Source organism: Quercus lobata, chromosome 12 (assembly GCF_001633185.2).
Source record: "Quercus lobata isolate SW786 chromosome 12, ValleyOak3.0 Primary Assembly, whole genome shotgun sequence".
NCBI classification, from domain to species: domain Eukaryota; kingdom Viridiplantae; phylum Streptophyta; class Magnoliopsida; order Fagales; family Fagaceae; genus Quercus; species Quercus lobata.
Window position 1 is genome coordinate 30,623,642 of NC_044915.1, and position 12,217 is coordinate 30,635,858.

The following is a 12,217-nucleotide window of genomic DNA, read 5'->3' on the forward strand; positions in this document are numbered from 1 at the left end:
TGATGTAACATAAAAATCAAATCAAAAAATTGTTAAAATTAATCTATTAATTCTAATAATATTTAATCATTAATTCTAAGACCCTAACCCTAAGCATATAAATTATATCAAAACTAAGAAAATTAGTTTAAACAAAAGGCAACCAATACACAAAACCTAATCAATTTGATAAAAACAAAATACAAAAACAAAGAAGGAGCCTTTAGAAACTTGACAATGTTTTCGAATATTTTGAATTCATTAATTAAAATTACATGAAGAAAAAAAACCAATAAAAACACTAAAGAAAATAAACAAAATGAAAATAATAATAATAATAAATTAAAAAAAGAAAAAGAAAAAGAAAGAGAACGTGGTTGATAGCTATAAGGAACTTATATAAATATATATATATATATATTAAATGTCATCAACTTAAAAATTATAAAATTAATGGAGATATATATTGTTTTTTGGGATAGATAGAGATTATCAAATTATTAGAGATATATACTATTTCTTGGGATAGATTTATATTAATCACCTCTTGAAGAATTTGGATTGTGCTTATCCCTTAATAATCAAGTTTTGTAGCTTGATATTTAGATAAAATAATATTAATTTAATAATATTAAAATTTTGAAAATTTAGATGATAAATATGATCTAAATTAAATTTTTGTATGCTAAATATTATCCCTTAATTTACAAAATATATCCTAACAAATAAAAAAATAATGTTAATTAGATGATACATATGATCTAAATTAATTTTTTGTATGTTAAATATTATCCATCCTAACAAATAAAAAAAACAATGTTAATATAATTTTATTTAATTATAAGAATGAATTATAGTATTGGTAGTATACTATTACTTTAAAAATCTAAAAATTTAATAAATTTTTTACAATTTGGTGAAGTTACATGACGCAACCACAGCTTCTAAGCCCAACGGCTTAATTAAAATTCAAATGTAAACAATTTTTTTTATTAATTTCCTTAAAATTAAATAATAGAATAAAAAATAAATGAATATTTTACTTTTAAGTTATATAATAAATACATATTATGTGATACTAAAATGTTTTAAAAGCATATATATATATATATATATATATATGTCTAAAATAATCGAATGGAAGATGGTAGATAACTAAGTAACTAATATAAAATGAGATACATAAAAGAAATATAAAAGGATTTTTCATAATATATTGAGATTTAGGGCTCAAGTAATATTTAAATGGAAAAACCTTGAATTTAATCATTAAAAGCTATTAAAAAAATGATTGAAAGCATATTTAAGTGGAAACCTCAATTCAGTAATTAAGAATAATCTAAATAACTAAACATTTAAAAATATAAAGTAGAGAGACATACATGAAAATATAATTTTTGTCCTTGAAAGCATGGGAGAAGACACTAAAACTTGAGTGATTTTCACCCAACCAAAAAAAAAAAAAAATAAATAAATTCATTAGTAACGAGATATGATGAGAATTGAGAAGTGATACCTTTCAATAGTAGCATCCATTTTGACCTTTAGTTGTGAACAATAATCTTATTATTTGATCTCAACCTCTCTCTCTCTATTATTAACAAACCAAAATAAGTAGCACAAAAAAAAAAAGAAAAAGAAAAAAGAAAAAAGAAAAAAACCTGCTTAGCATGATATTTCCTATCTAGTTCACCTAATTAAGATTTTTCAAATAAGGCTTAAACTACAAAGAGAATGGTAAACAGTAGTTTCCCAATTAACAATGTGAGCAACACGGATAAATAAAAATATATAAAGAAGAAGCAATAAGACCAACAAAATAAAAATTATTGAGGCATAAATAGAATAAAATAAGTGAAGGGGAAAAATGTCTTACTTTTTCTTTGGAAATCATTGAGTAATTCTTTACTTGCAATGGACAATTTATCTAGGCGTGGTGTTTATGTTGAAGCAGTTTGTCCAATATGCAGAACTTCAAATGAAACTGTACTAAACAAAAATAGAAGTGTGCTATTGTTGAGTGTAATTCATATATGATTGATGCTCAAACAATAACCAAATAAATAGGATAAAACTTTGGGAAATTAGGTTAAAAAAAAAGACAAAAAATACACAAAACCTATTCAATTTGATGGGGAAAAAAAAAACAAATACATTAAAAAAAATTAGAGTAAACAAATATATATGTGTAAGGTTGTAGGGAGAAGAAGGGAATAATAGAGGAAAAAAATTGTATGGTAAGTGTTTATTATGAATTATCTTATATATATACACTCCACATTGAAAAAGTTGATATGAACAAAATGTCTAATGTCAGTCTAATTTATAGAGGTGTATGAAGCTGAAATTAGATGGACTTTAACGTGTACTTTAGGAAATGATTAGATGAAGAATTTGGATTATAATGAAATTGAGATTTTTATCAACTTAGATATTATCGGAGAATAAAAATTATATCTATTATTTTTTAAATCTAAAAACTTTTCTGCAATTTTTATGTGTAGTAAGGTTTTTTTTTGAAGATTTTACATGTAGTAATATAATTTAAATAAAAAAAAGAAGAAGGATTAGATGGAACTTTTTTTACATGTACTACATTGATTTTTTTAATTATGATTCTTATCAACTTATATATTATAATAAGAAAAGGATCAAATTTGGATTGTAATCAAATTATGATTTTTATCAATTTAGAAATTATAGGAGAAGAAAAATAATATATATTTAAAAAGCATCAAGATGAAAGAATCTCTTTTTTATTTAAATTCTATCCTTAGCTAATTCTATTCTATTGATTGTAGGGTTTGTTGGTAACATTTTAGATAAACACAACTGTTATAGTTGTAAATCAAATACTACTTCCTTTCATTACTTAATTCGTCATATTTATCCAAAAAATATGTATATATCTATTCTTAAAATCTAAAAATTTATTAAAATTTATGCAATTTGGTGAAGTCGCGTGGCGCAACCATGATGTTTAAGCACAATTTTTATTATATATAATATGATGATATGATATATATAATATAATATAATATAATATACGTTTAAGTTAATACAAAAAAGAAGAAGTAGTTTTTTTTTTTTTCTTAGATTAATGATAGTTACCTGAAGAGGTGATAGTTTTTAGTTTTTTAGTTTTTATTTATTTATTTTTGGGATAAACTACTTAATGATAAGGATAAATTAGAGTTTTGGTAGTATACTATTCCTTTTTAATTCTTTAAAAATCTAAAAATTTAATAAAATTTCTACAATATGGTAAAGTTAAGTGGTACAACCACGGCGTGTAAGCTCAACTTTTATTATATATAATATAATATAATTTATACAATTTGGTGAAGCCAAGTCACGCAACAACAACATGTAAGCCCAACTTTTATATAATATAATATAATATAATATAAACAGTGTTTTTTCATTTATCTCTTTCAGACTCTTTTGTTTTTCTTCTATCCTCTCTCTCTCTGATTGTTAGGGTTTTTGCAGTAATCCTCGTCCGTACACACCAACCAAGAAACTCACAGGTATGTTCATCACGATAATCGACTTCTTCGACCTCTTAGTTCTAGCATTGTTTCCAATCGATCATTGTTTTTCGCTGTTACAGCTCGTTTTTTTCTCGGTTCAGATTTTGTTTGGCTTCTGATCAATCGCATTCGAATTTCGAAGCGTTTTGGTACTGACTTCGTTAATTTTCATATTGCAAAATCCTTAGGTTTTATTTTTGTATTTAATTTATTTTTGTAGCGAAATGATTTCGAAGAATTCGTTATATTTATTAGGAATTAGATTAAGCTGTTTTGGTATGATTTCCTTGTTTTTGGTTTTCGAAATACATCTTTGTATATAAATTTATTTGATTTTCTCTGCAACTGCGCAAAATTATTTGATAATCTTTAGGATTAGGGTTTCACAACATCACTATCTTGAAGTCCGATGTAATTTTAGGTCACATATTTGGCTTTCTGTGTGTTTATGTGAATGTAATTTTTGTTTATTTATTATCGCTGTTATAGGTTTTGTGATTAATTTTGGCTTTGATTGTAGATTTGAGAGTGTTTGCGTTTGCTACAATGGAGCGCAAGATTATTGAGTTGGACCAAGGTTGGGAGTATATGGAGAAGGGGATTATGAAATTGAAGAGGATTCTGGAAGGGTTGCCGGAGCCTCCGTTCAGCTCGGAGGAGTACATGATGCTTTATACGTATCCTTGTTTTTAATTTTCCGGTTGAGTTAGTACATATGATATGATCTTTGTTTTTTAACTTTTGTTATGTGAAGTTTTTGTGTTGGTGAGTTATTGCCTTAATTTTGAGCACAGAACTATCTACAACATGTGTACGCAGAAACCCCCCCACGATTACTCTCAACAGCTTTATGACAAGTATCGCGAGGCATTCGAGGAGTACATTACTAAGACGGTGAGGGATATTGTTGGGATAGGAGTTGTGAATTGTGATTGTTATGAAACTGATTAATCCTTTGTTTGTATCACTACTTGTCCTTCAATACTGTACTTGCTATTAGAGTCTATTTCTTTTCTGTATTCTTTACTTGATATCCTCCCTTTTTGGGTTTCATTTATTTATCAGGTGTTGCCGTCTCTAAAAGAGAAGCACGATGAATTCATGCTGAGGGAGCTGGTGAGAAGATGGTTAAACCACAAGGTTATGGTGAGGTGGCTGTCACGGTTCTTCCATTACCTTGATCGATATTTCATTGCAAGGAGGTCACTTCCTGCTCTTAATGAAGTTGGACTAACTTGCTTCCGTGATCTGGTTTGTTACAAGTCCCTCTAATGGAACCTTATTTGGCTATTTTATGAGGTTTACTTGTAGACAACATTTCTTACAACCTTTCATATGATTCCCTTATTTGGCTATTTTTTCAAATTCAGGTTTATCAAGAGGTAAAAGCTAATGCCAGAGATGCTGTAATTAATCTAGTAAGTTCATTGCTCCTTGATACTGGATTCCTGTAAGTTTTACATATTGTCATTCGTAAGAGTTGGCTAACGAATTGTTGTGGACCATCAGATTGATAAAGAACGTGAAGGAGAGCAGATTGACAGAGCATTGTTGAAGAATGTTATCGATATCTTTGTCGAAATTGGAATGGGACAGATGGAGCTTTACGAAGGGGATTTTGAAGAACAGATGCTTCTAGACTCTGGTGCTTACTATTCTCGTAAAGCATCAAACTGGATCGTGGATGATTCTTGTCCTGATTACATGTTGAAGGCAAGTCTATGCACACAATATTTCTTTATTATAGTGTTGTTTATGTTGATAACCTCTGTGATTCTAACAACTATTATCTTATTCATTTGCGTAGGCGGAGGAGTGCTTGAAAAGGGAGAGGGACAGGGTTTCTCATTATTTGCATATAAGCAGTGAGCAGAAATTGGTGGAGGTTAGTTAATGTTTATGAATATTATATGATAAATATTAGATCCTGGAATAGCTGGCATTTTTGTTTGTGATTTATGGAGTAGTGATATTTTATTTACCGACACTCCTGCTTCCAGAAAAAGATAATGTATGGAGTGGTGTTACTGTATTTAGCGACACTTCTCCTTTGGGGGGAGGGGGAGGGGGAGGGGGAGATGACCTATGAAGCTGGTGTTATTCAATGAAAACACTAAGACCTCAAATTGATTTGGTGACTTTTCATTTATCAATTTTAAAATATAAAAGAGGTAAGTTAAATGAAGGAGCAATATGAAATTCTTGGAAATGTTTATTAGTATGCATTTGTTATCTCTTCAAAAAGATGTCCTCCCAATGTTGAGATAATAATATAGAAATGAACCTGTGTGCAAAACAAATACCTCAGATATAATGTTAGATATGGCATGATTTGTGACTATCTAAGTGCCCCCATATCTATGTTGAAGTTTCTTTTTTTGGCTGTTTAAAGCGCCTAGGAAGGAAAATTCTACCAGCAGAAAGTACTTTCATCTCATTAGTTGGTAGTTATGATACATTACCGTTACTTTCTGATGAAGATTATCTGCTGCTGTTGTCTTTTTTATTTAAAGCTTCATGTTTGGTCTGTAGAAAGTGCAACATGAATTGTTGGTGGTATATTCACCGCAATTGCTTGAGAAGGAGCATTCTGGATGCCGTGCTTTGCTGAGAGATGATAAGGTACTTCTCTCTGAATCTTGTGCTAGGCAATATTCCTTTCTCTGTTTTTGTTTTGGAAATATTACTTTTTTTGGTTTTTTGTTTTCCTTCTATTTTGTTATATCATTAATGCTTTGTCTATTCTGTTTACCTTGCTGTTAAAGGTGGATGATCTTTCTAGAATGTATAGACTGTACCATAAAATCTCTAAGGGCCTGGATCCTGTTTCTAATATATTCAAGCAGGTAAGTTGTTTCCTGCTTACATTTATTTTTATAACCACAAGGACATGTAGATGCTCGTTTGTTTATACATTAGTACTAATACTTTTTTGATGTTTTCCCTGTTGTAGCATGTTACTGCTGAAGGTACAGCCCTGGTGCAACAGGCTGAGGATGCTGCAAGTAGTCAGGTTAATTCTATTCTCCTTTAGTGCAGTTCTCTGTTCTTATTTTATTAAAACATTTTTTTCCTATAAAAGAAATTGCGTTTCTTGGCATAATGGCTCGCAAGTTTTGTATTCCTTTTACTATTTTCTCAATGTGCAAATTGCCTGGTGCACATGTTGGTGGATATTCTTGGGGCTTATATTTGTATTAAACAGAGGATAATTCTACTAATGGAAGCTCCAATCTTCTATGTTGTTTGTCTTCTTAATAGAGTGAGGATGAATGGACTGAAATTGAGGCTCAATTAGTGTATAAATTTTATTACAGATTTTTTTTTTGGCTTAAGTTGATTCATAATTTGTATTTTCCTGGTAATGTATGATATAACCAGTTTATGTATGTACGAATGAACAATCAATGTTTGTTGCTACTTTTTATGCTGCAAAATTGGACACCTTGTATTCTAACAGAAATGCCATGCATTATCACAGATCTCAGGAACTCTCTAGTTGCAAATATCACTTTGCTTACTGGTTCCTCTGATTGGTTTAGGGCTTAAGCATCCATGCCTTTTGAAATGGTAGTTTAATTGGCTGAATTGTGTGTCTATATATATATATATATATATATATTTGAAGATAATATATTTGGCAGCGCTGGGAAAGGAATGAATGTCAAATAATAGGTTGCCATACAGGCATGGAATTTTACAGTACATAATTGTTGTTGAATGTTCATTCTTCAAGAAGGTCCAACAGATCTTGGAACTAGAAAGCTTATGTTTATTCTTGTAGTCTGTATGTGTAGTTTGTTATGTGCAATTTGTTCTACCCGCAAATGTGGGGTTGTTAAACAAATGTTTGCCACACAGCCCTGGAATTCTACTGGACATACAGGTGCTGTTACATTTTATTGTATACGTGACACAAGTGCTGTTTCATGTGATTTATATATTAATGTTTTTGATTGGTAAGTTACTCAACAGTCAATGAGTCTCGAACCATGACCTTACCCTCCACCTTATTGTTATGGAACGAGAAAGTGTCATTTGAGCTAGAGCTCACTGGCTACATTTAAGTTCTATATTGAGTTTTAGATCTTGGATTAGAAATATTATGTTCCTTTGTAGTTTATTGGAGAAATTTATTGATTTGTGTTATGCATAACTTCAAATACTTACAAAGTAAGTACATAGAGAACAGAAGAATAAGAGGCCAATTATTGTAACATTGAATGAAATAATATGATTGGTGAGCAATGCTATATTTGCCTATCATGATTTTTGTTTTGCAGATTTTGTGGTGGTTCTTTTGGCATTTAATTATGATCCTGTATTGGTAGCATATGTTCATTATATTTTGTCATATGTTGCATAATGATTTTTTTTTTTGTTAGATTTATTGATACTAGTTGCTACTTCTAGTTTTACCATTTCATTTTTGTTATTGCTTTTGTTTCTCCTATACTGGTTATGGTGGGATAAGTTTTGTAAAATAAGTTGTTTTATCAGTTTTATAGTAAGAGTGTGTTTGGCTTTTGTTATTTGTCATTTTTTTCTCTTTGCTTTTTGTCTCAGCTTTTTTGCAAATAATCTAAATTTTAGCATTTAGGAAATAAGCTAGCTTTTAGCTTTTAGTCACACTATGCAAATAAGCTACCGTAAATAAGCTGTTCCCAAACATACTCTTAACTCTGCTATTAGATTTTTGGCTTTCCATATCTGTTTCTTATTTCTTAATTACCATGTTTCTACAGGCTGCAAATGGGGCTGGTGTGCAGGAACAGGTAATTCTTTGACCTACACATTTTGAATTTTTATGAATGGTAAGGGAGGTTAAAGATTGATTTAATTCTGTGGCCTTCAGGTTCTCGTCCGAAAAATAATTGAGCTGCACGATAAGTATATGGCATATGTGAATGATTGCTTTTTGAACCACAGTTTGTTTCACAAGGTATGTGCTGAAAAATACTAGTTTTTTAGATTGCCTTGTTAATCTGTCTTCTTCTAAACTATTAATATTTTTGAGTGTTCAATAGGCCCTGAAGGAGGCTTTTGAGGTGTTTTGCAACAAAACTGTTGCTGGCAGTTCAAGTGCAGAACTACTAGCTACGTTCTGTGATAATATCCTCAAGAAGGGTGGGAGTGAGAAGCTGAGTGATGAAGCCATAGAGGAAACACTCGAGAAGGTAGCAATATAAGTTTCTATGTTATATTGATGACAATTACATATTGCTGGTGTTGGCACTAGAATTAATCTATGCTATTGATTTCTGCAGGTTGTGAAATTGCTTGCATATATTAGCGACAAAGACCTCTTTGCAGAATTCTACCGGTAAGCCCTAAGTTTTTATTAGGTTAGAATTTTGACTGTTGGTTAGGATTTTTGTATTTAGTTGTCTATTTTAATTTCATTGCTGATTTTATGTCTTCTTTCTCCACAGGAAAAAGCTTGCTCGTCGACTACTTTTTGATCGTAGTGCTAATGAAGACCATGAAAAGAGTATACTAACCAAGCTGAAACAGCAGTGTGGTGCACAATTTACATCAAAGATGGAGGGAATGGTGAGTTCGTCATGATAATTTGGTCAAAATTTTGTATCTGTTGACATTATTGTGCTCAGTTGAGATTATGTTTTGCATTTCTTTATTTATTTTTTTTTTTTGGGGTTCCAGGTCACAGATTTGACATTAGCACGGGAAAATCAGACCAACTTTGAGGAATATCTTCGTAATAACACGAATGTAAACCCTGGAATTGATTTGACAGTTACTGTCCTTACTACTGGATTCTGGCCAAGTTATAAATCATTTGATCTCAGCCTCCCTCCAGAGATGGTAACATTTACTTAGAGAATGGGCTTGTTTAAATTTTCAGCACTAACAGTAGTTCTGCAATATAGTAGGAGGTTTTGTAGTATTTTATTATATTATTTAATGCATTTGTTACAGGTAAGGTGTGTGGAGGTTTTCAAGGGATTCTATGAAACAAGAACAAAGCACAGAAAACTTACATGGATTTACTCATTGGGCACTTGCAACATAAATGGGAAGTTTGATTCAAAACCCATTGAACTGATTGTGTCAACCTATCAGGTAATTGTATTTGCAAAACCTTGCTGCTTAATTTTGGGGTTGGAACTGGGTTACTGGATTGCTGACATGTGGATCATGTTATGTTCTGTTGACTATTTTACAGGCTGCCGCCCTGCTGCTATTCAATAATTCTGATAGATTGAGCTATTCAGAAATTATGACTCAGTTGAACTTGACCCATGATGATGTGGTTAGATTGCTCCATTCTTTGTCCTGTGCCAAGTATAAGATCCTGACTAAGGAGCCAAACACAAGGACTGTCTCGACAACAGACAACTTTGAGTTCAATTCCAAGTTCACAGACAGAATGAGGAGGATTAAGGTATTCAGCATTCTCACTGTTAATTTATAACTTAATCTTCCCTACTGCCTTCCTCACGCCCCCCTCACCCCAATTGGGAAACTCCTTTTTATTTTATTTGTTTTTTTATTTTTTATTTTTTTATTGTTTCCTTTGTATTAGAAATGATAAACTTTTAAAAATCTTTCAATTGTAGATACCTCTCCCACCTGTGGATGAGAGGAGGAAAGTAATTGAAGATGTTGACAAGGACAGGCGATATGCTATTGATGCTGCAATTGTTCGCATTATGAAGTCTCGGAAAGTTTTGGGTCACCAACAGTTGGTTATGGAGTGCGTTGAGCAGTTGGGCCGTATGTTTAAGGTCTCTCTCTCTCTCTCTCTCTCTCTCTCACATATATATATATATATGTGTTGTTTTTGTATGATGTTAAATTTGAAAATTGCTAAAATTTGTCCATGGAAGCTATTTTAAAAATATTATAGTGATGGTGCAAACCCCAATTGCTGTTTCCAATCTTGACACTATATAATTTTTATTTAATTATTATAACGTTCGTGAAATTTTTGTAATGAACTAGAATTAGCCACCTGCTACTGAAACCTAAGCCATAAGATGTTAGTGTTAGGTAGTTGGCATTCTTGGTTTACCTTAAAGAGTTTTATCAGAAAGATTGGCCAAACCATTGAACTCTTGACCATAAGATACAAACAATTTATTTAGTTGTCATTCTTCAAGTCTATCGTAGCATGCATCTTAGTTTTGTGTAGAGTGTAAACTACAACTTCTTTAGTTTATTTTGGTTAACGTACACATGGTAAGAATAGTTTCAGGGGCAATTGGTTATAAACTGAAATGTAACTGAAGTGTTGGGAAGTTGTCCAGAAATTTCAGATGATGCCATTTATTTTATGTTATTTTCCTGGTTATCATCACTATACTAATCCAATGTATTAATGGATGGAAATGTGCAGCCTGATATCAAAGCAATAAAGAAGAGAATTGAAGATTTGATTACCCGTGACTATCTGGAGAGAGACAAGGAAAACCCAAACATGTTTAAATACTTGGCATGATTGTGAAGCTCGAGCTGCTGGGGTTAAAGCATGGTGGAGTGTTGGGGGTCATGGAATGATGTTTTTATATGGAAGTTTGGACAGTATTGACTTCCATTACAAATTTCTGTAAATGCTTCTTTTTGTTACAGCTTGCTGTGTCTATTAGTATTAGGAAGTTTTTAAGTCCAGGGAGTAGAGAATTTTTGTGCACTACACCTTAAGAGCAAATATATTTGTTGGATTGACCTACGTGACCACCTTTAGTCAAGAAGAATTAATACACGTCGATTTTTAAGATCTTAAACTGCCTGTTGATAAACTGAGTTGCATATTTACTTCATTTTTTCAGAAGATGCTATTGGTGTTTTGGCTACTCAGTTTTTCTGATGTTTCAGCCTTAAACCATGCGCTTATTACCTTTGATGTGCTGGCATCCTGAAGATGACGTTGATGTTTAAGGTTCTTGATGTTTAATGCTGTGAGACTTTCAGAGAATGGGGATTGGTGCATAAGTCACATATCATGTTGGTATTTGGGACTTATGATCTGATTGAACTGACAAGTTATGATTCGTGGGAACATGAGTTTATAACTACCTATCACGTTTGCATCTACTAGTTACAGATTTATCGTATCAGAAAGTTCTGAAAAAGTGTTGGATAGGTTTCTGCAGATATTTATTTAGACGTGCAATATTACCAGTTAACGCGAAGGTTTCTTGGTGCTGCTATTGAACAGACTCAATGATATTTTGAATTAGTTACCGTCATTGTCACCTTTATCCTGGTGGGTCATGACTCATGAGCAGTACTCAGATGGTGTAAGCTACGACTCTGTAAATCAGATGACTGAGAAAATAGACTGAAGCTTTTCCTAACCTATGTTAACCACTACTATCCAGGACAAGAAAGAATAAATCTATTCCAACGTTCTGGCAATTGTAGCAATTAGCCATCGGGGGTTCAACCCGGATTGAGCCCACTGGATGTATCTGAGATGACGTGATGCTATGCTATACAGGAATAAAATCAATGCAAGAAATCTGGCTGTTGTACTTTGAAAGCCTGCTGCTCTGATGCTGCTTTCAGATGAAGGATTTGCAAAGTTCTCAAAATTCTTCATCCAAACACAGGCTTGTTTGGTATCTAACTATCTATAGAACAAAAATCACACAGCATTATTGTGATTCTTGGTCCGTCGAATGACCCAAACCAAATTACATATAAAACAAAAATCAACATTACCGCGTTGTTATGCAAGC

General features: G+C 31.7%; 1 protein-coding gene across 2 annotated transcripts; it reads left to right on the plus strand.

Moving 5' to 3' along the window:
* Positions 1–3,398: 3,398 nt before the first annotated feature.
* LOC115971076 (cullin-1) lies at positions 3,399–11,296 on the plus strand. 2 transcript variants are annotated; one of them, XM_031090757.1, is made up of 21 exons: positions 3,406–3,509; positions 3,614–3,661; positions 4,033–4,189; positions 4,307–4,406; positions 4,578–4,763; positions 4,883–4,930; positions 5,022–5,225; positions 5,320–5,397; positions 6,045–6,134; positions 6,278–6,358; positions 6,466–6,525; positions 8,258–8,287; positions 8,368–8,454; positions 8,540–8,689; positions 8,780–8,835; positions 8,945–9,065; positions 9,177–9,338; positions 9,453–9,596; positions 9,700–9,918; positions 10,094–10,261; positions 10,873–11,296. In XM_031090757.1, exons 3-21 carry the CDS (start codon positions 4,059–4,061, stop codon positions 10,972–10,974), a joined length of 2,217 nt encoding a protein of 738 aa, XP_030946617.1. In that variant the 5' UTR covers positions 3,406–3,509; positions 3,614–3,661; positions 4,033–4,058; the 3' UTR covers positions 10,975–11,296. The 2 variants fall into 2 exon arrangements, with proteins under 2 accessions (XP_030946615.1, XP_030946617.1); XM_031090755.1 differs by lacking the exon at positions 3,614–3,661 and having other exon boundaries at positions 3,399–3,509.
* The last annotated feature ends 921 nt before the right edge of the window (positions 11,297–12,217 follow it).